Here is a 26,451-nt window from a genome sequence, read left to right on the forward strand (position 1 = left end):
GTCTCCTCCAGGGCCGTGTGATACCCCAGAGCCAGACACAAGGTGCAGATCTGATGGGGGCTGGATGAGGGAGGTCGGGGCATCGCATTGGCACTGGGGAGATGAGTCGAAGACTCCTGCAATAGCTGAAAAACTGAGGCAGCCAAGGCTAATCCTCGTAGCTAAATATGCTTTCTTGCTTCATCTTTTTAAATTTTTTCCTGTGCTATGTCCCAGTGTGAAATGGAATAAAGTTTTTCTCCATCCTAAAACTTCCCCTGAGATCTCTGGACCTCCATTCCCTCTGGGAGTGGAGAATTATTGAAGAGGTTGCACCCTGCAAAGTCGGGGGGGGCATTCAGAGCTCGAGCTGCAGAGGTGCCCAGCGCGGGGGCTGTGCCCGCAGGAGGTGTGGGCCCTGGGCAGGGTGGGTCACCGACCGCTCGCACTGCCACTTCTGCAGCACCGTCCTGTGGAAACCGCTTAGCTTCTCCTTAGCAAACATCTGTGAAACTCAGCGCCGTGACTGGTGTCTGCCAAGGTTTCCTTGAAGCAGCAGCTACGCGGCAGCAAGAGAGATGCCGGCACAGTCTACGCTTTCTGTGCTCATTCAGGCTGGCTCTTTTGGTGCTTTGGCCTCAGCTCGTGGCTGCTGAGAAGCAAATGGTAGGTCACCATGCACCGGTGAGCTGGAGCGAGCTGGTCTCTGTGCCTCCGGCTGGAGCCCATGTTTGAGCCTCTCAGCACTGCTCCTGGAACAAACCTGAGGGTCCCTGGGAAGCTGCCACCCACCTACGTCTGCTTCTCTGTGCTGCTTCTACTGGTACTAGATCCTGCCGTGTGGACCCTGATGCCAGCGAGGAGACCTGCGACTGGTGACACTTTGAGCGCCTCTCCTCAGCTGGGACTTGGTGAGGTTCCCAAGGCAGAGGATTAATGCCGTGGCTATCTCACAAATGCCATGCAAACATGAAGAGAATTGAGCAAATGATAAAATGGAGATGAATTTTTGGGAGCAGAGAGATTGAGTTAAGAAACAAGGCATCAAAATATGCAATTTATGCACAGGAAAGATATATCTTGACAAGGACTAATATTTTATGTGGAGCAAATAACTCACTAGTAAGAGATATGCACATTTAAAAATGTGGTAATAGAAAGAAAGTCCTAGTTTCCCCTACTTCTCATCAGAGTCCCTGACAAGTACAGCCTCCCCCCCCTGCACTCAGCATTGCCTTGTATTTAAACATCCTCCTCCTCCCTGCCCTTCTCCTTCCCCAGCGACTCTCCTCTCCCCGCTGGAGCCTGCCGTGTTGAGACGGGATCGTTTCTCCAGCTCTCCAAAGCGGACGAGCACTTTCTCCCAGGGACCTACAGAGACAACCCTGCGCGTAGACTTTAGGCGCAGAAGTTCCCAGCCCCCGTGCTCCGATTGCCCCGTTGCACCTGATACTGCATCGCGCCCACTGCTCCCTGCCACCGAGGGCATTTCTTTCTACATAGGAGATGCTCTTCAGCTCAGCGGCGTTAGGTATCTATGCTTGTGTGGTTACCGTGTATCGAGACTCTTTGAGCCCGCCCCAGAGGAACTTGTGAAAAGCATGACCTACGAAGGTAGGAGCCAGCCCGTGGTGTGACTGGGAGTCAGGACTCCTCTTACGCTCCCCTGCATGTCTTTAAAGGGCTCCGCCACGAGGCGATCAGGACGCCTTTTAGAAAGCGTGCTTTAGCCGGCTCCCAGCGCGCTTTCTGTGCCAGACCATCTGTCTGTGCTCCCCATCTCTCCTTGCCACAGCCAGAGATTTGCACAATCGAGCACATTTAACTGTCACTGGAATCTTCCTACCTGGTGCGAGGGCTGTAAGCCTTATCTGCATTTAGGAATTGCGCTAAGCCAGCAGATCTCCTGCATATTTGCTCTTTGAAACCATGCTATGAAAAGCTCTGGCAGGAAGGCCACATAAAGGGAAAGCCCTACATCTCCAGCCTACAGATAAAGCTTTGCACCATACGAGACATTTTGATATTTTATGCTCGAATTTGGCACTGCTCCAGGAGAGCTCGGAGTTATCTTAAGCTTCGCAAATGCAGAGCTAAAGCATTAGCAGGGGAATTGTTCCTAAGACAAGGGCTAGAGGTGCACAGCAAAAAGGGTTCTTATGGGGTACTCTCCCGCTAGCTTTTGGGGGATAAGTGCATACTTATACGCTCCCCCCGCCCCCCCGGGGAAACCGCAACACGCTCACCAGCGCTAAGCTGAAGGGCTTAGTGAAAAACTACAGCACACCAATTTGTCCCAGCTCCTAAGTACATAAAAGCATCAAAAAGTAAAAACGTATTTTAAACTACGGTGATTAATTAGGATGATGGATGGGGACACAAATCTGGTTACACTGCTTCCTTTGCACAGCTGCAGAAGCTGTTCTGAGCGGAGGAATCCGAGATGTTCCGAACAAGATGTTGCTCTGGACGGCCGCGGCTTGCGCAGCCGTGGGGAATGGCAGGACGTGAGATCGCGGCTACTGAAAACGTGCAAGAGGCTCCTGCCCACGTTAGCCCAGCCAGAAAGGTGCAAGTGAATCAGATCTGCCTTCGTGCCCACCCTGGGTTGCCCATTTTTGCAGGAGCGGATGGTAGGAGCTGAGCAGCTAAAATAGGCGGTCTTGAAATAATCTTGAAGGAGAGAAGCGAGGCAGCTGCTCAAAGGCGTGCGCCAGCCTGGAGCTGAATCTCGCTCAGGGAAAGGTGCCGCAGCAAAGGAGACCCTGCGTCTGATCAGGAAGCTCAGTCAAGAGCCGGAGCGTTTAAACAGCGATAGCAAAGGAACTGGGAAACAGAAAACAGGAAAGAGCAAACGGCTTTTAAACAGTGGAAATGTTCTGCTATGGAGGAGGAGGAGGACTGAAGAGGGAGGATTAGCCGTCTATAAATACAAGCAGCACTGAGTTAAAAGGCTAATTAGAATAGCAAAAAGAAATACAGCAGCACATTTCAGAGACTATTTCGACTAACAAAGAGTTTTTCAAATCTGTTTGCAGGAGTGAATATGAAAGAGAAAATTGGATCCCTATGAAACGATTTCAGGAATTGGAGGAGGAAAAAGGTAATGGCAGATCTCTTAAACAGCTAGTCAAGCTCCCTGACATCTTCATCAGTTGCAAAGGTAGAGGGAGATGACAGGCCTCAGTTTTCATGCCTTGGGAGGAAAAAAGAGCCGGTAACAAAGGATAGGTTGGTGAAGAGGTGGGGCACAAAGGGAAAGGCCGGGCATTCTTCCCCGAGCAGCCTGGAGAGAAGCAAGCAATCTAATTATTTCAGGCTGAACTGGAAGGGCCTGAGCCCTGCCCTTCCTCAGGGGCTGGGGGTCTGCGGTGGCTCCGTGATGCTGCGCACGGCCGGGGGGCACTGCCTCCCCCCGCAGCCCGGCTGCCATCCCCAGACCTGGCCCGGACTGCTCCCGGGGGCGGCCGCACGTCCCAGAGGTCGCCCCGGGCACAAGAAACAGCTCACGGGGCCTCAGGGCCAGCACAGAGCAAACCCACAGCCTGTGGAAGTGAACCACGCAGCCCTCGGCGATTTAATACCGACGGCCTCAACATAGGCCAGAAATTGCGTTTAGCTTCCCCAAAAGCTGGAAGAGATGCTCCTCGAGTTCGTAACCTATTAAATATATACATACATGCACATACAGGTACATAGGTATACACGTCTCTGTAAAGACACACACACCTGGTGCGACACCCCCTGCCCGCCTCATCCCGCAAACACGCGCGGCAGGGCTGGGCGCCCGCGAAGCAGTGCCGTGAGCTTCTGCCTTCCCCGGCAATGCACACCCTGTTCTCTTTCTCCGTGACAGACTGGTTTAAATGCTCCTTGACCTGACGGCACCTCTGCTGAGGCAGGCGCGCAGCTGGCCTTACGACAGGCCGGTCTGCAGCCCTTACCCCGCTTCTGGTGAAAATTGCGATCTGCGTGTGATACGTCCTGCAGCTCCTCCTGGACTCAGGATGATGCCAGAGTGGCTGCGAGGAAGGACGTCTCTCTCTGCTGCCCAGTACACTCCGATTTTCACCACTCTTTGGGACACGGGAGCGTTTCAGCCCTACGAAGAGCTCGACGCCAGCCTGAGATGGAGTTTGTCCCACATTCCTGCTGGCCAGAGGCAACATGGAAAAAGGGGATTGTCACCGGTGCAGAGACTAGTTTGGATTCACATCCTTCATCTGGGGTGCCAGTAGTTCTGGCTGTAGTACGAGGGTGTCATCCAGACCCCTCTGCAGCTGGAGAAGAGGGGTGGGCATCCCCAGAGCTCACATCGAGGCAAACAGCTGAGGATAAATGGGATGACTTTAATTCTTCATCTCTTCATGATATCACTGGTGGCTGCTGTGACCAGAGCCACGGGTCACAATGACGTCAGGCTGTTAATGGGACAAAAGGGTAACAACTGGGGATGATTCAAGAATCAGGGACGGGGCAGGGGGGAAGAGGTGGTCACGGGGAGCAGTCGCAGAGTGCTGCTGTCTCCTCCCCGGCAGACAGCGCAGCCGGCTTCCGTGAGCGTGCACGTGGCAGCGCGCAGACGGGGGCAGCGCAGTGGCTGGGGAAAGGGCTGGCTGGCTGGCAACTTTCTGAAATTAAACTCATTGCATCGCCTAGCAAATCGTAACGGCGGCTCTGATACTTTGCACTTCTCCAAGGAGGTAGAGTGGTTTTATGAGCGTTAATTAACTCAGACTCATACAACACGCCTCAGAGGCAGGTACAAGTAGATCCACAGAGAGGGGAAATCAGTAGCCATGGGTCCCGTGGTGTGGCAGTGCAGAGGCAGCACACACAAACTGGGAGATCCCGCAGTACCCCCAGGACCAGCTCCCTCCCCGGGGTGCGATTACAGCCCAGGAGTTCCCACTCCCAGGGCTCCATCCTAATTACCCATCCCAGCTCCCGGCACACTCGCATCCATATTCACCACGACTTCCCGGAACAAACATAAGGCAAAACCATGAGGAGTAGTTTTGCTAATAAACAGCCTTCTGTCCTGCCCATGTCCAGCAGAGTCAGTCCGTCTTCTTCTCCCGACTCCCCCACTGTGTCCATTCCTCTGCTCCTGCCTGGCGCACCCCCCCTGAGCAGCCCACGGGGCCTTGCAGCTTCACATCCGACTGTTCCCAGCGCTGGGTGTGCGCCGGGCACGAGGCAGCAGCAGGAGACAGCGCGCGGTCCTGGACGCTCTGCACACTCGGCTCTGCACCCCTGTCCTCTCCCCACTAAGTGCCACAGGACTCCATCCAGCAAGGCGCCGGCGGCGTTCCCTGTGGTGTTCTCTGTGGTACGGAGCAAGAGGGAGAGAAGCAGAAAAATCCACAGACGTGCACCTAAATGAAATATTTTTTAGTGAGTTTCCCATGAGGTGTCAGCAGCTCTTTAATATTGTGCTGCCTTTGCCGGCTGATCGTGTCATCGCTCCAGCTGGTGGGGAGAGCGGCTGCCAGCTGCCTACAGGAAAAGGAAGATAGCGATGTCTCCTCTCGCCTGGAAGACCCGCGCCGGCTCATCCTCAAGCACCGCTCTCAACTCTACAAAAGAACAGCTTCTTGAGATGGGTAGCAGGGTGGGTAGCAAGAGGGTCAACAGCAAACGCGTGCAGCCACAGATTGCTGCCCTGTCCCAAAGGGGAGCGAAGCAGCAGGTCCCCGCCACAAGGTACGTAGGATTTTGCTCAGAAATGAAGAGCTGTGCTGGTCTCAAATGGGCGGAACTGGATGTAGCCCTCTGCATCACACCATCCCTCCAGCCCTGCCCAGCTGGCAGGCTGGGACGGCTGCCCTGTCCCTGGAGATCTCTCCCTTCCTCCAGCAGCCAGCGGGAAGCAAAGGATAAAAGCCACACAGCTGCGCACAGCCCTGCCCAGCTGGCCTCTGTCCTAGTCCCGGAGTTGAGGACATTTGAGATTATTAGGGAGAAATACCGTACATATTGGGGAAAAATACCTTATACGTACAGGGGTGCATCCCTGGGAATCCACCTGTGGTCCCTGCCAGAAGGCAGGATACTGGGCTTGGTGACCTGCCCCCACAACGGCCACTTGTAAGGCGGTGTGCTCTCCCCACCGCTCCGGTCACTGCTGTCACTCCAGCAGGTGGGAGGCTTTTGTACAGAGCGAGGATGACTGCTACCAACGTCAGCTTTAATAGCGGACTTCACCTTAGCTGGACAAAAAAGCTCTTTGCCCTGTGGCAAAGCCAATGCAGCTGAACTACATAAACTCACCAGGTCAAATCTGCCCATTTGCGATTTGCACTCCCTCAGCACGGGGAAGAAATAGTTATTTCCCCTAATTACATGTTAAATGCCAAATAAATGCCCTATCCTGTATGGTAATTGCAATGTCACTGAGTGATTAATGCCTGCTCTACAAGCTGAGAAGCTGCACAACATTTGCAAACCGTAATAACCCAGCTCCCCCGAGTTACCGAGCTCTGCACGGCCTTTCTGTCACCGGTCATTTGCTGGGCTCTGGTGAGCCAACACAAAGGGTGGCCTCCAGACTCGCCAGAAAACGTCTGCGGCAGGACACAAGCCGACAAAGAAAGGCTGTTCTGCACCGGCATCGAGAGCTGTGGCTATGCCCGAAAGGTACCCCCTGGTCGGGGTGCGGGGGAGCGGGCGGCTGGGCTGCACCGGCTGTGTGCTTTGCGCAGCACCGGCTGCCGGGCCCCTGGCCCGCGGCAAGATGTGGGAGCACGCAGGGACGGCCCCGCTGCCCGCACCCCACAAAGCGCCCCGGCAGGTCCGCGGGGGGCCGGAGCAGCCAGCTCCGCGCCGGGTCCCGCAGCAGCGCCAGACCTCAGCTCCAGCCCCAGCAGCTCCGTGTCCCTGCGGCGTGAAGGCGCCCGCGCCCGTCCCGGAGCGGAGGCTCCTTGAAGCCGCTCGTGCCACAGCCAAGCGACCCATCACGGCGCTGATCGATACGAGGCTGAACATTAAAATTGATTCTCCAGCCGATCTCGCGTTGCGGTAGCGAGCAGCGCCCTCGTCCCGATGATTTCTGCAGACTTGCCGTTATTGCTTGTACCCGGCGACACGGCACATGAACAGGAGGGGTCTGGCCCCATCGCCCGCCACCAGCCAGCCAGGGAGGCTGCCACCGCAGGAGACCAGGGCTGAGCCGCCCTCCCTCGCCTGCAGCCGCTCCGGAGAGGGCAGCTGCCGGGGAGGAGGAAAGGCTTTCAAGTTTAGTTTTATATGTATATCAGGGTCTCAAATGGTGACACTCGCTAATTACATTTTAGAAAATAACAAAAGGAAATTCTAGAGGAAAGCTCAGCGTTTAGTCTTCCTCCCGCCCCCCACACAGGTTTTTTCCCCTTTTTAAAGAAAATTCTTTTAAGCATTAAAAAACTTCCCAATGCTGCCGGTACAAATGCAGTGTGTAACCTTGAATTATATGTAGCAGGGCTGGCTTTCATTATTTATTAGCAAGATCAATTAGAATATTCTGTTTGCAGAAGAATATAATCCAATATGTACTTCAAGCACTAACAGCTAAATATATGCTTATTTAAAAATCAATCTAAAAGTCAAGGTTTCCTTTGTAAATCCTTACTACGGATTTAAAAAAAAAAAAAAAAAAAAGCTTTGAGTGTTACCACCTGCTGAATGCTGTGGTCTCAAGGAGACAGCTATACATTTTAAAACATCTCAAATCGGAATTGATTGCAAAAGGCAAACAATTGCTGAGCCCCCCCCCACCCCCCCAGCACCGGGGGCTCCTGGCCGGCTGGCGCCCGCCAGGGCTGCGTGGCTCCCACGGGCGGGCACCGCGGGACCCTGCCGGCGAGCGGGGACAAGCACCACCCGCCCAGGGAAGTGACAGCCACCCACCTCCCTCCACACCGGGGAGGGCACGGGTGGCACCCGGCTGCCGCCGGCGCTGGGAGCGTGCCAGCCGTGCCGAGTGACTCACCGCCGACTCACAGCATCCCGGCGGAGGCTTATTTTTCATTGACTTGCCTGGGCTGACATGGAGCCAAAGCATCCGCCTGACAGCCGGGCCCAGGATCCGCAGTGTCCTCGCCTTTCTCCCCCGAGTCACAGGTTTCTAAGATTAATTGTCATGTATTATTTATTGACCTCAGCCGCGACCTTGGCCCGGCGCGGTTTCCTTCCCAAGCGCCTCGGCACCGCGGCGACGGTGGCGAGAGGCAGCCGCTCCGGCAGGGTGGTGGGCAGGGCAGGGGGCCACCAGCGGCGCGGGGCGGTCAGCGCTCCCGGCCCCGGCCGTGCCACAGGGCTGCTCGACAGCCCTGGGGACGCCCCAGTTCCCACCCCACCCCACCATTACCCCGGCTGTGGCGGCACTCGCTTTAATCTCCCTCCTGCCGCAAGCCAGGCGCGGGCGAGCTCAGTGAGCTTCCGGGTTCTCCTTCTTTCTTAAGCTCTTTCTCTTTCGTCTTTCATTTTTAAATCTTATCTCCAGGTAAAGAGGGTATTTGACGGGATCAAAAGGTGACCTTTAACAAGGTTAGCAGAGCCTCAAACGATACCCCTGCAAGTTCACGCACGCTCGAGTGTTAAAGGGAACAGTTCTCTGATCTCTCGTTCCTCAGCGGAAAAGTTATTTCACAAAGATCTCTGCCAAAAGTCCATGCAGCGGGCTGAGAAAACTTTCTTAAAAACCCAACACCGAGAGTTAGGCACAAGTTGTCCTCCAGCTTCTGAGAAAGCAGTCATTAAAACTTCTGAAGTATTTCTTTCTCTGTTCCAGTTCCCAGTCTCTTGCCAATTCCCTGGGTCTAACAAATTTCCGACTATCCCCCATCTTTCACTTAGCTAAATAAAATCACTCGAATGCCTCTTAGGAGAAACATTACTGCCACTGAGGGAGGTCAGACAGAAGCAATCAGAATGATTAGAGAGTGATTAGTGGGCTGGAAACGCATCCAAACAGGGCGCGGGGTGGAGAACCCCCCGTGGCTGCCTGCGCGGCAGCGACAACGCGGCAGCGCCGGTGGAGGACCCCTCCAGCTCCAGGGCAGCGAATGGCCCCGTCACACTGGTGCTCCCCCATGGCTCCTCGGCAGCATTGTGTCCTACGTGGGCCTGAGGTCCACCCAGTCATGCCAGGAGAGATGATGCAGAGGGGGACCGGCAGCATGAGCTGGTGGATGGCAAATCCCTTCCCAAGGAGACAGGGCTGTTTGACCTACAAGCAGGGGGTCACTCCAGCCTTGAGAGTTGCAGACCTCTTCTAGGCACCTTGTGGATAAATTCCAGGTGGGAGAAGAACAGCCTGGGCTGAGGGACGATGTGGGCACATGGTGGCATGGGTCCTGAGCTTCCACCGCGCTGCGGGGTCAACTGGCGGCAGCGCCGCATCCCTCTGGCAGAGGAGGAGGGGAGCAGAGAGAGCCAGAGGCCGGGCTGTGCCACGGTCTCCGGTGGCACCACTGGTGGTGACGGGACCCCCACGCCGCTGGCAGGGTGAGGAGCCGCGCACGGTCTCCCCCGACCGCAGCGGAGCTCACCGGTGCCTCTGCGCGTGGCAGGGCGCCCGAAGCGAAGTGAACAGACGGGAGCGGGTGGGCGGGCGGGGATGATACCAGTGTTAATCATTTCCGTGCCACCGTACAGGAATGCGGCAGCGCACAGCCTGCGCCGCTCCGCTGCCAAGCGCTGTGCACGGCGGACGAAGGCACAAGCGACCAGCTCCGCACAAATGCTGCCCGTTCAGCGCAGCCAACCCGCCGCGGCTCCAATGGCCCAGAGCAGGTCCCCTCCGTGTCCCCACACCTCTGGGGAGAGGGACGAAGAGGCGCCAGGTCTGGGTGCTCCGGGATGGGGCGCACCGAGCCACGCTCCCACCTCCAGCCTCCTCGTGCACACACATCCCTACAGCACCTCGCCGCAGGGATGGCAAAACCGCCCCAGGCAGGCCGGCAGCCAAGGGGTTAAAGTGCCTCGTTATTCCTTTCATAGCCAGGCTCCACTTATTTGCAGACTGAATTTCCCAGAAGCCGAGGCTTTTTACTAGTGGATCTGCTGTAGAACCATGTTATTATAGATTGCAAGTTCCTTAAAGGTCAGATAACACAATACAATTGAATCATATTAGTGAGCATAGCGACTTGGTATTTTACTAAGAAAACCCATAAAGCAGATTGTTTGGTGCAGAGAAACATACGTTGTATAATAAAGTCGGTGTAATTGTCTCCAGAAACAAACAATCAGTTTACGAGAAAAAAAAAAAACCTCCCATAATTGTGGGTCCTCGTTGCAGGCGGCGGCAGGGCCAGGCACCGGCAGGGTATCGAGTGCAGATATTGCAAGTCTGTATTTTACAATTTAGGTTACAGTACCTAAATGCATCGCAGAAGAGCTAGTAGGGAAATAAACAATTTCCAAGTGTATTGTTGAGAGACAAATATTCAATAGCTCATTTAATGTATGGTTTGCAGTTAGCGGTTAATCTAAGACAATGCAGAGGGAACCGTGTTTCACACTGCTATTAAGGAAATGCAGAATTGATTGTGAGGATGATTGAAGATTTCTGAAGAGCACAATTCCCAAGTCCGTGATGACCCCTCTTTTTTTTTTTTTTTTTCTAATTTGCCTGTAATCTGCTCAGACAAATCCTTTCATCATGTTTATTTCCTTTCCAAGTTACAACTGGTGTGATTAATTACCTAACTTTGCAGTCCCGCTTACCCTGCTGCACGCTCTAATTTTTCTTCCTTTTAAAATGCTTTTCCATCCCAAATAGACATATTTCCTTTTTAAGCTCCTTTACGTTGTCCCACTGAAGCTTGCTGTTAAGAACCGATCCTACCAGCAAAACCTCCAGCCAAGGTTTCCCCAGCATCTGCCCGTCCCCCCTCCGATTTTGCAGCTCCTTCTGGAGGCGGCGGGCACCATTGGTCACTCCGCTTCCCGCTGCAGAGGGGCTCGGGCCTTTCCGTGGGGAGAGGACAAGCACAAACCTCTTTCTCCAAAAAGGCGGGCGCTCGTCAGACCCAGGGGGTGGCAGCCGCTCCACCAGCCTGGAAACTCTCATTCGGTTCTAGATTTAATCTCGTAATGAAAAAGGAATTGGAACCAGCACAACTGTTTTAACCTACCCTAGTCACAGCAAGAAGAGGAAAAGTAATTTTTTTTTTTTTAAAAATTGAGTACACAAAGCCACGTCTCCTCTCATCCACCTTTAACACCCGCGTTGGCTGTTCACCATGCGGGGGGAGCGAAGGAGGAACGCCGCGCGGCTCCCACCTCCCGCCCCGTGCCGGCTCCGGGCTCCCTCGTCGCAGCGTGCCGTCGCAGCGTGCCGTCGCGTCCCAGCCAAACAGCAGCGAAACACACGTGGAAAAGCAATTAGCTTCCTCTTTCTACCTTGCCTTTCTCTTTTCTCTACTTAGATGCTCTTCAGTGTTGTAACTAATATGATTTGTGTTTAGCACAGTGTGAAACAAGAATGATTTATGGGTCTGTTAGCACTACACGGCTACCTGACGCCATCGCAGCCCCCCGAAAGGGCACTCCAAGAGCAGATTGCCGGGAGAGTTCTGGCATTACATGTAATTATTTGTATACCCTGCCCACATAATCACTATTATTCCGGCTCTCACGACGCCTGTGTGCTTTCCTGCGCCACGCTGGGCTCTGCTTTGAGAGAACGTGGGACCATGACCCTCGACCAGCCCCGGCTCCCGACACTGTGCGCCGGCCACCGCCCGCACCGTTCCCACCAACCGATCTGCTGGGTGTAAATTGCTGTTTCAGCTCAGGTTAACTCGTGCCTTAGCTAAAAGAAATACAGGCTCAATCTCTGCATTTCATTACCAACAGCTAACGCAAAGGCTCTGCGTGTCTGGGAACCGACCGGACCCAACTCCCTGCACGCGTTCAGAAGCCCGGCGTGTCACTCGGGTGCCAAAGTCCTGTTGAAAGTCTCTGGGATGGGTCAAATTTTACCCGTGGCTCCGAGAGCGGCTCTATCGGTGAGGATCCCGTGCCTCTGTGCTACCAAGTGCCCTTCATTAATTCTTAATGCTGCCCCAAGTACATCCAGTGTCCTCCTCGGCTTGGCAGCCCGCCCCCGCGAAACGGGGGCAGACAATAAGCAGAGCCCCCTCCATTTCCTTCAACGTATAACAAGAAGCCAAATGAAATAATGAAAGAAACTCATTTTAATGCCGCAGAGGGAATTGTTTTATTGCTAAAGCAGCAAATAGAACTAATTGAATCCGCTGGAAAAAAAAAAAAAAAAAAAAAGAGGAGCGAAGGAAAGGAAAGGAAAGGATAGGTGCAGCGCACAGACAGAAAGGGCGAACCGGAGCCTGAATATTCATGGGCCTGGAAACTGCAAATCCTTGAATGCAAAATATCTTCATAACTGATAATACTGCCAACAACGATGCACGCACAGTGCTCGGAGAGAAGGAGTCAGGAATGTCTGCATTTACAATAGATTTACTTTTAAGTAAAATTATGGAACAAATTCTCTGGTTCATTAAGCCGCTTTGCACCTCCCCGGTAAAACAGAACAGCCCGGGAGCGAGCACCGCGGCCGGTGCCCATTCCCACCCGCAGCTGCCCGCAGGGCCAGGCTGGGCAGGGCAAGGCGCCCCCGCTGCCCGCGTCCTGCCCGCGGGTGGGCAGCAGCCCCCAGAGGAGCTCCACCAGCCCCCAGAGGAGCTCCACCAGCCCCCGCGGTGCCACGTTCGCGGGCAGCGGGGACCCTGGGACAGCTTTGCTGCCCACCAGGGACAGGCGGGTGGCCGGGCAGCTGCCTGCTGGATTAGGGGGCTGCGACAGCAGCGGTGATCCCCCGTCCCTGGGGCGGGCTGAGCGCAGTCCCGCACGGCTGGGCTGCAGGGCTGGGGCACTTTGTCCCAAATCGCTTCCCATTTCACACGCCGCCAGTTAAACCTGCCATGAGCTTTTAAACGCGCTGTTTGCAGTGAACCTTAATTTTCGGTGGCAACATATATATTAATGCAGGCAGTTGCATTTTAATTAAGGCGGCGTTCATGTTCTTCGTTACAATACTAAGTCATCCAGCAAGAAACACCAAGGATATAGATCCTGTTAATGAAGAAGGAGCTACATACTCTACGCTGTACCTTTAAGTACAGAGGCACCAACGTACAAAATGATGGTGACATGAAGTGCAAGGGGCTGTGCTCCAGGAGAAAAACCAGATTAGAGATGCGATTTATACTCCTGAAGGGCCACACAACGTTCATTTGGCACCACCGCAACTGTAAGCCCCGAATCTGCACCCCAAAGGCATAACAAACAGCCTGTTGTACCTCAGCCTGCTTCTTTCTCCCTAGAAGAAAACCAAGGCACAACTGGGCCGCGTGGGTTTGCCGGTGGGGTTGCACAGCGCCCAGGCTCCTCCCGGAACCCCAAAATCCACGGGCGGGAGGGGAAGGTCTGCAGGGCCCCTTGGCCGGCAGGAGCCGGCAGGGCCGCAGGAGGAGGGGGCCTTCCCCCCTCCAGCTCCTGCAGAGCACTGTGCGCCCCCGTTAGTGGTAGCTCGGGGCTGAGCTCTCCCCAAACTCGCTGGAGGACAGAGCTGCAGGATGAAACCCACCTCTCTGCAGAGCCCCCCCCTCCAGTCCCTCCTTACACCAGCATCCCAAATCTTCGCCCTCTGGGCACAGCGAGGAACTTCACGCTCTCCTCCGCCTTCCATGCGCTCTGAGCATTAGCAAAAGTTAATAGGGGGCATCGGCAGAGCCGCACTGGGAAGCGCCTCGCTGGGCTACCCCAGGGAAGGACCCTGAACCGGGCAGCAGAAGACTTGCATCCACCGTGGTGGCCTGCGGGGACCTCGGCCAGCAGGGATGCCCCGCTCCTGAATACATTACCCCGACTGCAGTCAGCAGCTTTGAACTTCAACATTAATAAACGAGCTCCTTAAACACTCTGGCAATGGGAAAGCACTTTCTCGCCATTGCCTACCACAAAAAGAAAAAAAAAAAAATGGCTGAAGAATTTCTGTTCAGGTTTTCCAAATGAAACAGTCCGTGGCAGAGACGGGGATGGTCTCCCACAGAGACAACCACATCCCAAGACGAGAGTGTTTCAGAATATTATGTGGGAACAGGGTAATAATAAAACACTTTGATGTAACTTTACCAGCAGTGGCTCTAGCAGAAAAGCCTGTAATGATCTAATAACGCATTTCCCCTGCTGCCACTCCAGCCTCGAGAAATCCCGGGTAGTTTGAGCCTTAAATCCAACCCAGCTCTTCCTTTGTCATTAATTGTTAGGCTATTTGTATTACACGTTTTACATACCAAATAGTCTCCGATTTCATGGTGGGCTAGACTGCAGAAATGCCTCTTTTAATCTTTCTAATTCCAGAGTAGTATAAAACTTTAATATTTTCTAATGGAGTATACAGTTACTCACATCTAACAATATCACTACAATTCAGGAGCAATAAAAGTCAAGCTCCCGTCTGTATGATAAGCTTGCAGCTTTATTTCCAAAGTTCAATCAGTTAACCTAGGAGAGCAATAGCTTCCCTACAATGAGTAACGATGCAGAATATAATATTTAGCTAGAGATAAACCCTTTTTGCATAGGAAATTGCATTACGATTTGCTGGGTCTTAGAAATTCTCAGCGCGATGCGTTAGTTTACCAATGAAGTTATTTCCTCAGGCATTTTTCCACAGTGCTTTGTTTTTTTCGGGGGGGTGGTTCTAGAGGATTTTGAGCTGAGCAAGGAACCTTTATCGCTCCTGATCGGGGCATGTGTAGCAGACCCAGCAGCACTGCCTGCGCGCCCTCCTCCTGCACCGATTCACCCCCGGCGCCGGCCGGGCGGCAGCGGGTGGAAGGGTATCCCGAAAAGCAGCTGTGGGAAGGACCGGACCCCCGTCTCGGGTCGGGACTGTGCAGCCCCGGGCTCTCTGCCCCTCCCAATGGAGAGGCGGGTGGGCACTGCCCACGCTGCGACCGGGGACTTCCAGGGCTCCCCTGGGCCCCCCCTCGAGCGTTTGCCCTGTCAGGTCCAGCTCCCCCGGGAGGGGGAACACACGCGTGGTTACAACGGCAATAGCAGCAGATGCCGGGCTAGCTTGGATTGCTCTCGTTTGGCCAGATATTTAACTTATCTGGGGTAGTCATTAATGAAGACTGGTGAGCAAGAACACTGCCGAGCGCCTCCCCTCCACTGCCAGGCTCTGGGCAGGTTTAATCCCCTCCTGCCCACACCACGTGTCAGCGCCCAGCACCAACCACCACACTGACACAGAGTCATAGAATGCTTAGAAGTGTAAGGGACCTTAAAGATCCTCTAGTTCCACCCCTCCTGCCCTGGGCAGGGACACCTCCCCCCAGCCCAGGTTGCTCCAAGCCCCGTCCAACCTGGCCTTGAACACCTCCAGGGATGGGGCAGCCACAGCTGCTCTGGGCAACCTGGGCCAGTGTCTCACCATCCTCACAGTAAAGAATTTTTTCCTAATATCTAATCTAAATGTCCCCTCTTGCCATTTACCCATCTTCCTTCACACCCGGTAAAGCACCTTTCCCACCACACCGTCCAGCTCCCCCGGAGCCACTCGAGTTCCTGCCCAGCTGTTGATGGCAGCTGTTTGCCTTTCTGTATGTTTTTAACAGCTCAGGTGAGAAAGGCAGAGCCCTTCCCTGGGCTACCTGTCCCCTCTGCGTACCACCTGGCTCTGCAGGCCCCCGGCACTGCCGGGCAGCAGAGGAGGGGCGGCGGGCGGTGATTTGGGATTAACACGGTTTAAATAAATAGCCCAGAAATTAGCTCAGAGGTGCGAGTGCTGACAGCGCAGGCGAGCGGCAGCGGGATCAATGCTGGCACTCCCCGGGGGACAGACCAAGCGGGGATGAACCAAAGGCCAATTAAAGACCTCCAGCAGCAACGACTTCGGGATCCATGGTCTGCCATCCGCACCTCATGCGTCAGCGCTTTGCGCGTGAAAGGGTCGGTTTTAAACAAGCGTGCGACTGGAGCCGAATAATTCGCAATTAGTGACCTGCCCAAATGATGCGGCCCCTTCCACCCGCAGGTGAGCCAGGAGGTGACTCCTCCCACCACGTTTGGGTCCTGAACGTGGGGGTGGCAGCAGAATCCCCCCCCCCCCCCCCAGGGCATGGGGGCACCTGGAGGAGCCCCGGAGCCTCTGGAGCTGGTGCCTCCCCGCAGTTGGTGTTACGCAGATGGGGTGGTTTTGTCTTTTCCTCGGCTGGGTGATGGCAGCTCGCGCTGTCAGCCGCTGAATCCAAATGCGAATTTAACACGCGCTTCTGATGCTGACGTTAGCTTTCCATGAACGTGCTCGCTGCTCAGCTTAATTATATGAACGTCCATCAAGAACAAATACAGAAAGGGCAGAGCTGAGGCTGAAATAAAGTTATTTGCAGATGTGGGTGAACACTAATAGAAAGTATATTATATTACTGTACCCATCTCAATGCAAGATGAAAGGAAATATGCTCTAAAACAAAGGAGAGCTGTAAATTTAGGCTACCGGAGCAACGTTGCTCCGCTCGGATCCAAAGTGATTACCCGCTAATAAAGGAGGGGGCCAAGTCCACTGCAGCCCGGCTCTGGAGGGAATGGAAATCAGATTTTGGCTTGAAATGTGTTACAGCAATCTCCGTAATACAAAATAAAGTCTGGCAGATGGAGTTATTTTTATCCAAAGCCAGTTCTGTTTAGTAGGTCTGTGGCTATAACCGATGTCCCTTCGCTGTTTCCTCCTCCCCCCGGTCCCCCTGCCTCAGTTTCTCCAAGGCACTGATGAGATTGGAGCAGACAACCATGGGTATATTTTGGGAGGATTCTACATTACTTAGCTGTAAAAATCAATTGTGAATTTTGCATCCACCCTCAGCATTTGGCCTGTTTATATTGCCAAATAAATTCTTTAAAGAAGTACTGTACTTCACAGGAGAGCTTGTCAAGGTAAATACCTTCATTTACATAAAATGTGACTAGCAATTGAAATGTTAAAGCCATAAAGAGCAAGTTTATGATCCATCCTTGATGCTTGGATGTATAATATGACAAGGGGGAAAATAGCGCGCCTTGCAACATTTACTAAATTGGTGTGTTGACTCTGGGGATGGAAATGGGAGATTTGAAATAACAGGTTGGAGGGTTTTTTGAGGTTGGGTTTGTTGTTTTTTTTGGGTTTGTTTTTTTTTTTTTTCTTTTTTTTCTTTTTTCCATAAATACGAATCCTTTCCACAGCCTTCTAACAGTTGGCTTTTAAATACTCTCCTTCAGCTTGGAAACAGCAGCTACCTAAATAAACAAACAGCCGGCCGGCAGGAACCCGCGTGGGAAGGAGCTACCTGGCACGCGGGGCTCCCTGGGGGATGCTCGCCTCGGGTCACAGTGGGGGACAGGACCCCAGCAGGCAAGGGGCACCCCGGACATGCACTGCCACACACCAGTGTCCTCCAAAAAAGGCGGAAGCGGAAAGTGGTGCCCACATGCCATTACGTGCGCAGCAGAGGTCTGAGAAGCAGCTCCCACAGCCCCGTCGCTCACAGCCAACTTCGCCGTCCGCGGGGAGGCTGAGCTGCCCCCGGCATGGGTCACAGGGACTGGTCCTGCCGGGGCCTCTCCACCTCCCACACCCCAGAAGCAAAGGCAACGCCACGCTTTGCCGGGGCTGACCCCATGCCTTTGATCTAAACGGTAATTTCTGACCGTGATTGAAAAGGCTCATAATTTAGAGGTTTCCTTTAAACTTTTTAAAAAGGGAGGGGAAACCAATTTAAGCCACTTCAAAACCTAAATAATACTTTTGAAGAAGTGAATAAAGAGGCTAAAATGGACTGCTGCCTACATACATACCCCAGTGAAATTATAATATCCACACTTAATGCTCTGGAAAGTTTGATAGTGCATGTTCCTCACCTGAACCCAGTACGAACATTTCAGCCATTCATTCATACTCATACGCTCCTCAATTCATTGAAACCACTTCAAGCAAAAATCATTTGAAAGAAATTACCTCTGTGTATTACACCACGAGCAGTGAGAAATGTCCCACATGAGCCTCTCCAGCCCCCAAAGCAATAAAATTCCTGCTGAAGTGCATGATATAATGACTCAGGGAAAAGAAGTCCCCATGACAACAAGAGGTAAGAGAAATCCATGAAAAGCAAAAGACTCCGACCTCTCTCGATACAAGGTGTCACCAATTTGTGCTGGAATTTTCACTTTGAAAATCAAAAGCCTTTGTCCATAACTTTCTTTGAGAACCTGTTGTTCCTTCTTTGCTAGCCTGGGCTTCGAACAGAGCAGAACAAGCCTCGCTAAATCAGAAGCCGAGCAGGGGTCAGGCTCATCATTTAAACCCATGAATGCAACCAACTGACTCTTCGCCTTTCTCTTTTCCAAGGGGGCTGTTTTTCCCCAGGCCTATTTTTGGATTTTCTGTAGCTGCCTACATGCCGGAGCGATACTGCATTCACACACGGAGCAAAGCTCACAAACTTTGACACTACAAATAACACTTAAACTATTAGCAGCAAAGCACTGTAGTGTTTACTTAGTGGATTATTGAGCAAAATCCTACAGAAAGAGTGTTCTTGAAAATACGGTGCAACAGTTGGATTATTTCAGAGCTGGTGACGTATGATGGTTCCCTACATGCTCCAAGGGACGCTCCAAATGTTATCGGAAGAGGCACCTCTGCCTGGCTTGGCTGGTTTTCTCAGCCCTGGGTTCATACCCCTCCCAAGGGCTTCTGCTGGGAGGTGCTGGGCTGCTCCTGTTCGCGGGGTCCACGCACACACTGGGGCTCGGAGGGGGAGCGGGGCAGGACCCAGCTGGCTGCGGTGGTGGGATATGGCCCTCTCGAGCGATGCCAGCCGCATCCCCGCCAGGGCTACTAAGGGGCTTCAGCGCGCGGCCGTGCTGCCGCCCCCCCTTCCCACTGGCTCTCTCGGCACGTCGTGCCCGCCGTCGCCTGCAAACAAATACATTTCACACGGAGGCAGAAGCAGCGAGCAGCTCTGCGGGAGCGGGTGCCCCCCAGCTCTCCCCTGCCAGCGTGTCGCCCCTCGCGCTTCTCTCCCTCTCTTTGCAAGAAGAGCAAGCGCAGCGGGGGGGGGGGGGGGGGGGCTGCGGGTGCTGAAAGCAGCTGCCGTTCCCGCAGCTACAATCGAGTAGCCTGTGGATAACCATCATCAGGTGATAAAACACTGCAAAGAGGCCCGATTCATGCCTCCATCCCACCCCTTGAGCTGAAACGGAGCAGAAAGGCTGGTAGAAGATGGCTGCCCAGCGAGGATGCAGGTTGGGTCTCCTGGATTCACACCGGCAGCTCTGGGTGCAGAAGAAAATCCATGCCTGATGCGGGAGCAGCCTCTGTCCAGCCCCCAGACAGGTGAAACACAGGGACTGACCAACGAAGAGCCTGCCCCCCCACCCCCACTTACAGCCTCCAGCCCATAACCCAGGTCAGCCCAGACCCTCCACCAGCTTTACCGAGAGCTGGACCCAGGCATTGGTGGGAGGTCAGTGCTGCACACATGTGCTTGCTCTGCATGGAAGATTTGGGCTTTAAAAAAAAAAAAACAAAAACACAAAAAAACAGTGCACATGTAGGATGTAACTCAGACCTAGAAGTTTAGGAAAGGTGAAGGGGACAGGGTATTGAAAGAGCTACGTTACATGGAAATACTCGTACGGTCTTCAACCCAGATTAAGCCCAATGCATTGGATCCACAGAGGAAGGAGGGCAGCTGAGTCACTACATTTCAGCAAAAGCCAACTCACAGCAGGTCCCATTAAAAAAAAAAAAAAAAAAAAAAATCAATACACTTTTCCTAAGTTACCAGGAGTGCAAAGGGCACAGTACACTGGGAAGGCCGTTTGCAGAGAAATACAGCAGTTACCAGACTTCTGCGGCAGTGCCCGTCATTAGCAGCCAACCCCAATCTATTCGACCACTGTAGGTGTTCCTGTAGTGCCCATCAGCACAGGCTCACAGCGCTGATGGAAGTGGTTTGATTTTCTGAATATCCTGAGCCGATCGGAGAGGCACAAGCATTACCCAGCAACGCAATTACAGCTCACAGTGAGGGTCCCACGGTGTGGGACCAAGGCTGAAACGGCCCCGAGCTATTGCTGTCCAACAGCTGTGAAGGGATGCTGCAGGGGGGTCTCATCACACATCCTCGGACGCGACCGGCTGCCAGCAGCCGCGGTGGCAAGAGCCGGGCGCTCGGAGGTGGGAACGGCCGCGGTGCGCACAGAGATGCCCCCGCCGCGCCAGCCTCCAGATCAGCACAGCAGGAGGGTAGGTGAGACGGCGAGCAGCCCCTGGGAGGACCAGAGCCCGTTACAGCGATAACGGTGCATGACAGCCGCTTCCCCAATACAGCCGAGTTTAACGTCCGCAGGGACACGACTGAGAGCGTTAGCTCCGCAGCCACAGCCAGCTGCTCCTTGGAACCGCTGGCTCGAGAGCACATGTTTATTACTGGCAGAAGAGCTCCCTGTCACGGTATTATTCATTATTTGTATGAGGGTGGCAGCTCGCGGAATAACACACAGGCCTGACTGTTAGGGAGAACACTCCAAAAAACCCAGACAGGCGGTGAAAATAGCGTTAGCCATGCAAACCATTTCATTGCCTGTCATGGTGACTGCTCCCTGCAGCGGCTGCAACGGGACCCCTCCACACGTAAAGCTACGCCCCTGTATAAGTGCTTAACGTATGGCGGCCTAGGGCAGAGAGAGAGGAACACGGTCCAATTACAGAGACATTGCTACAGCTTCTCTGTGAAGGCTCCACTGAGAGGGAGGCAAGGAGTAAAGCAACGTGCACGTACACGTGGAATTTAACTCCTGATTATTTGGAATAATAATCAAATCAGTGAACTTTAAAACTCCACAATTTAAATTCACCACTATCGGATACTCTCTTAGCATCGCAGAGATCATATTTTTGCTAAAACAGCCAATTTGTCTTCGAAATACTGTTTTGAATCTCCAGTTTTCTGCTAAACACAGGATGTCGAGATAGCCCTGACAGTGTGAAGGGGCAAAACTGAACCGCCTCCCTGCGCTGAGCCTGCGGGCAGCTGGGAACGGCGCACTCCGAGCGCGGGGCTGTTCCACTAAGCTCAGCAAGCTCCCGAGATGCCGAAGTGCTGAGGTCTACTGTGCTGGTCATTTGCACAAGCAGAACGACCCAACTAAAGCACGACCTGTCCCGGTGCTAAGAGCCCCCGCTCTCTTCACACAGCCACCTGAAAGCATTTCTCTTCCCGCACCTCCGGACCAGTCACCAGCAGTGTCTGAGCATCCAGAGGTGTCAGTGTCTGCACACGTGAAACCTTCCCACTGCTGAAACCGCTGGAGGAAGGGCAGCACAGCGGCTGTGCAATGCCAAGAGAATCACCTCCCCTTCTTCTCCAGCCACATAAAGCCATCTGGGACCACACTGAAGCTGGGGCTCCCCTTCCGGAACACGGCCTCTCCAACGGCTGTCACAGCAGACACCAAACCAAGGCCTCCGGCACTGTTGGACACAGTGGGCAGTTTGCAGTTCCCATTATCCACAAAATCCTCTTGTGCTCATGCACCTTTGTTTCGTGCCCAGGCAAGGAACTCGGGCATATCCCAGATGCTGCTTCTGTTTGTGCTGGTAACGAGCATTTGTAGATGTAAGCCAAATTCCTTCCATGCTCAGAGGCCTGCAAAGTCTCCCCACCATTCTGCTGTCCTTGTTACACACTCAGAAAGTCTCTCACAATTCATTTCCAACTGCAGGATAGCTCGGGGCAGAGCTCACGGCATGGGACGTGCCCACCGAGGCATGAGCATCGCACTGGAGAGAGCACGTCACCCGTGCAAACGCCTCCAGTCCAGCCTGGCCACGGGGGCCGTGCAGGGGGGGCTACCTGCGCCTGGGCTAAGCGGGCAGCAAGAGCTGCCCCGGGCGTGCGAGGGAGCAGAAGGACACTTGGCACTGGCTAAAAATCAGCAGCAGTTCCTACAGGGAAGGATGGCGTATCCTGTGGTTTAGAAGGAACAAGCGGGTGAAAGAGAGCTGCCAGCGACTTGCCAAGGAAAGGCAGGTGCCTGCTCCTTGCCACAACCTTCGTCCATGGCGGGACCAAGTTCTGGCATGTTGTAAGGGATGAAGTCAGCAAAGTTCAACACCAAAGACAATATTTACTGCCAGCTATCAGTGTCCTGGACTTAAGAGAGGGAGGTGAAGATATGCAAGTAATACATACACCAGAGAGAAGTATTGCCACACTGTTAACAGACAGAAAGGTTAAGTCACTTCCCATTGTTTAATAGTAGTCAAGTTTCTTTTTTCCCTAATGCAGAATGTAAGAAAAAAAAAAAGCAAACTAGGAAATTGGAACTACATCAACAAAAGTTAATTGTACATGGGGGTATGAAGTGCAGTTTAAGGAAAGCTGTGTCATTGAACTTGTCCTTCAGACAGTCCAACATTAGGGGTGTACAGAATCACAAACTACATTAGCGTGTACAGAATCACAAACTACAGTTACACAAACAATTCTGGCAGCATAACTCCAACCAACCGAAAGAAGCCTTCGACCCAGTTCACATCAGTACGTGTGTAGGAAGACCTCAGCTCGGTAATTTCTACATAAACTTTGACTGCGGAGCTAAAGCAATCACAGACAGCACAGCTTTCCCTAAAGGTTACCAGGAAAACAGAACAGCCTGCAGCGAGCTGGTGTAACAGCCTTGCCACACTGCACCAGCCAACAGGCAGAAAGCTATATCTGCACTAACTTCAGCCTCTGACTATTGTCCCGATATAGATCGTGGACATAGTGTTTATAGCTGACTAACCTCAAGGCAGCAAAGACATGAATAACGCAGCATGGAACGCACACAAAAGAAACGGTAGTATTTAGGTGCTGTCTCCATTTTACAGGTGGAGAAACTAAGGTGGGGAAACTGCTTCTCTTCCCTACAGCTCTGCCAGACCAGAAGATATTCCCAGTACTGAATAGCAAAGCAAGGAATCCTGAGGGTCTGCTGTTTCCTTACTTCACCACATAAGAAAAAACTTGACATTATTAAGCTAACAGTTTGTAATGCATAAAAAGAAGTGTTATATGCAAAATACAAACAAGTGATAGAAGTCACTGTAAGGAGATGCTGGTATAAACACTTCAATACTTGCTTCTTTGCTTAAAGAAAACTGACATTTCTGGGGATAGGAAAAAAATCTCCAATTACTCTACCTGGGACACAGCTGCAAGCAGTCAGCCTCCTTGGTGCGCCCAATCAGCTAATCTCAGAGAAGGTCAGGAAGAAATAGCTGCTAGTGTGGATGGCAATCTTTCCCCTCCTCCCCATTTTTGCTCAGTATTTATACAGCACCAAGCACACCAGCCTCCTGGTCCGTGACAACAGCCTGGTACCGGTACCAGCACAGCACCGGGGGAAACCTGTTGCTCCTGCTGAGGCGTGGATCACTAACGCTGTGTGACCTGTCCCAGCAAGGCTGAAAAACTTTTGCAAGAAGAGAGAAGCAAACTGTTTGAGTTGGGCACGTGTGAAGATGGCCTTAGGTTAAACAACCAGGGCACATCCTTAGGGCCACATCGGTGATTAAGCAGCAGTGTGATTTATTTATCCCATGACCAGAGAATCCATCCCCCAGCCTGCTCTGCCCAGGACCCTCACAAATCAGCTCTAATCCTACTTTTTCTGCTCCCAACTCTCTACCAGTGCAGCATAGCACCAGTGCTAGAAACGAGCTAAACAAACCACTGAGCTACTGCAGGGATGAAAAAATTCAGAATGCGTTCTGCAAACAAAAACCTGTGTGTGCCTTTTACTCCACAAGAGGAGTTATACCCACTCCCTAGCCCTTTTCTTGTAGCACGACTTTAAAGATGAAAAAGCAGCTGCTTGCCATATTCAGTGCTTGATCTTCTTCTGCCTATTTTGAATAAACCCCAGCCTTTTTATATGCCACTTTCTAGCCTCTTCCAGCAAGTTTCTAAACTTATATTTCAAGGCAAGCCTTTCCTGCAGGAAAATTGAATAAAATGAGATACCATGTCTGAAATTATATATATAAACACAATAACCACAGTCAATCCTTTATTCCTTGATGTATGTTGATAGAGCACACCGAAAACACTCTCAGAGACAAATGCACTTTCTCAGTGCTGATCTCCACTTTATTGAAGTCCCTCAAGAAAATCCCTCAGCTTTTTAACAAAGCCAAGTGGATGCTACACCAAGTAAGTGTTATGAAGACTTTGCTTCCACAATTGCCACAGAAAATTGCCTGGAGTTCCTCACATTTAAATGCCATTGACATGAAGACTGTGTACTCTATTGTAATAAAGAGTGACCAGATCATCCAAGCAGTAACTAACTTGCTGCCTCTGTTTATTTTTTTTCCTTCATTTTCAGAGCAGCTAAACAGCTACCATACTAAGCGTAATAAAAAGACAGAACTTTATCAGCTTAGCCACTAGAAATTAGTATGAGTTGCTTTTAACTGTGAACTACAGAACTACTAGTAATTTGCACCTTCCACTAATGTACTGCATTCTTTTTAGTTTTGAGATTTTTAAAGAGAGAGAGAGAAACCCTGAACCACCACAATTCATTGATTTGCTAAATCTGCAAAGACTCTTAACACTTCATTACCGCAGTCCAGTGTTTTCTAATAATCAGGACTTTCAGCATAAGATTCCCTTAAAATGTTACGCTATGTCAGACAACCACATTTAGAGACTTCTTCAGGAATAGAATTAGATCTTGTCAATGGAAAAAAACTTTCTGACACGGAACTTGTTGAATAAAGAGTAAATCTTATTTGTGAAGTAAACCCTGCAGCTTGTATGAAAGCAGACACCTTTCTTCACTTCAAAGCCCCTACCATCACCTGGAAGAACTTGCAATCTTGTTTATTTCAGTAATTATTAATTACTGACCTATTTAGACACGTTTTACACCAAGTGCAGCTGAACTGCTATGGTCTGCTCAAGCACTCTATGCACAGGAGTTACAAGAGAGGGATGTTTTTACACATTTTATGCCTTCCCATCAGAACACCGCATTTTAAATCACCGCAGCTGTCAGGCGAGGCACCAACGCGACTGCCTGGCCTGCCCTGACAGTGTGGCTCAGCTCTCGGGCTCTGCACCCGCCACGTCCCCGCAGACCCACGCAGCGGTCCTGGGACCCCCTGCGGCCCCCACCGCGCCATCGTCCGGGGCCCCAGGTCCCACCGCCCAGCCACCTACCGTGGCCATCCGGGGGGGACCGGGGACACCCCTGTCCCACGGCCCTCCAGGACCCCCCGCCCCTGCACGCACAGACACACATCCTTTCCTTCCCACCCCATCCCCATCCCGACCCCCACCCCCCCGCCGTCGGGACGGCCCCGCGCTGTCCCGCGGGTCGCGGCCGGAGCCCCCGCGCCCTCACCTGTACCACTCCAGCCCCTTCTCGTAGTTCCTGTCGAAGAAGTGGGGCTCGGTGCCCACAGCGCGCACGTCGGGGTGCGCCCGGATGGCCTCCAGCAGCGCCCGCGTCCCCCCCTTCTTCACCCCGATGATGAGGGCTTGCGGCAGCCGCTTCTCCCCGTAGTCCGGCGTGGTGCTGCTACCGCCGCCACCGCGGCTCCCCGGGCTGCCGGAGCGGCTCAGCTCCTCGTCCGTGGTGCTCGACTCCTGCGGGTCTCTCTCGAAGGCTCCGCTCTGCGCCGTGATCACCTCCCCGGGGGCCAGCGGCGTCCGCAGCCAGGCGCCCGCCACCCCTTCCCGGCTGCTGTTGGATGCCCGCGTCGGAGCCGCAGAGGGGACCGGGGCACCGGAGCTGCCCGGCGGGCTGGCGGGGGAGCGCGGGGCCGCCGTGCCGGGGAGCGCGGCGGGGGAGCGCGGCGCCCCGGGGACCGCCGTGCCGGGAAACGCGGCGGGGGAGCGCGGTGCCGCCGTGCCGGACAGGGCGGCCGGGGAGCGCAAGGCGCCCGGGCCGGTGCCCCCCATGAGGCTGTAGCACAGGTAGGTGAGGCAGAGGGAGAGGCTGCACATGCAGAGGAGCTTCCGCGCCGGGGGCACCTTAGAGCCGCGCCCGCCCGGCACCCCCGGCTGGGCGGGGGGGGACATGGCTGCTCCCCGCTCCTCGCCCCGGGCACCGGGCGTACATGGTGTCAGCCGCCGCCCGGCCGCCCCAGCCGCATGGGGCGCCGCTGCCCTCCCGCCCCGCCGCCGCCGGGGGGGAGCCCCGCATGGCACGGTCGCCGCCGGCCCCCCGCCGGGCACCGGGGCGCCTGGGCTCAGGGCGGCCGCGCTCCGGTGCCGCCGGCTCCGCACTGTTGCCGCCCGAGTTCCTGCTGCTAAACTTTGTGCCGGGTGGGAGGCGGGAGCGCGCTCCCGGCGCGGGGAGGGCCCGCCCCCGCCCCCGCTGCCGCCGCCGCGGAGAGCGCGGGGAGCGCGCCGG

General features: G+C 53.7%; 1 protein-coding gene across 1 annotated transcript in view; it reads right to left on the reverse strand.

Annotated features, from left to right (window-relative positions):
• HS3ST4 (heparan sulfate-glucosamine 3-sulfotransferase 4) overlaps window positions 1-26,117 on the reverse strand; it is a gene marked incomplete at both ends in the record, with an annotated part of 66,686 nt that extends 40,569 nt beyond the window's left edge. Inside the window, one exon of the mRNA XM_082490585.1 lies at window positions 25,438-26,117. Within this exon, the coding sequence (XP_082346711.1) occupies window positions 25,438-26,117 (680 nt within the window). The remainder of the gene's footprint in view (window positions 1-25,437) is intronic.
• Window positions 26,118-26,451: the final 334 nt, after the last annotated feature.

The sequence above is a fragment of the Vanellus vanellus genome (assembly GCF_965231255.1).
Source record: "Vanellus vanellus genome assembly, chromosome: 14".
NCBI lineage: Eukaryota > Metazoa > Chordata > Aves > Charadriiformes > Charadriidae > Vanellus > Vanellus vanellus.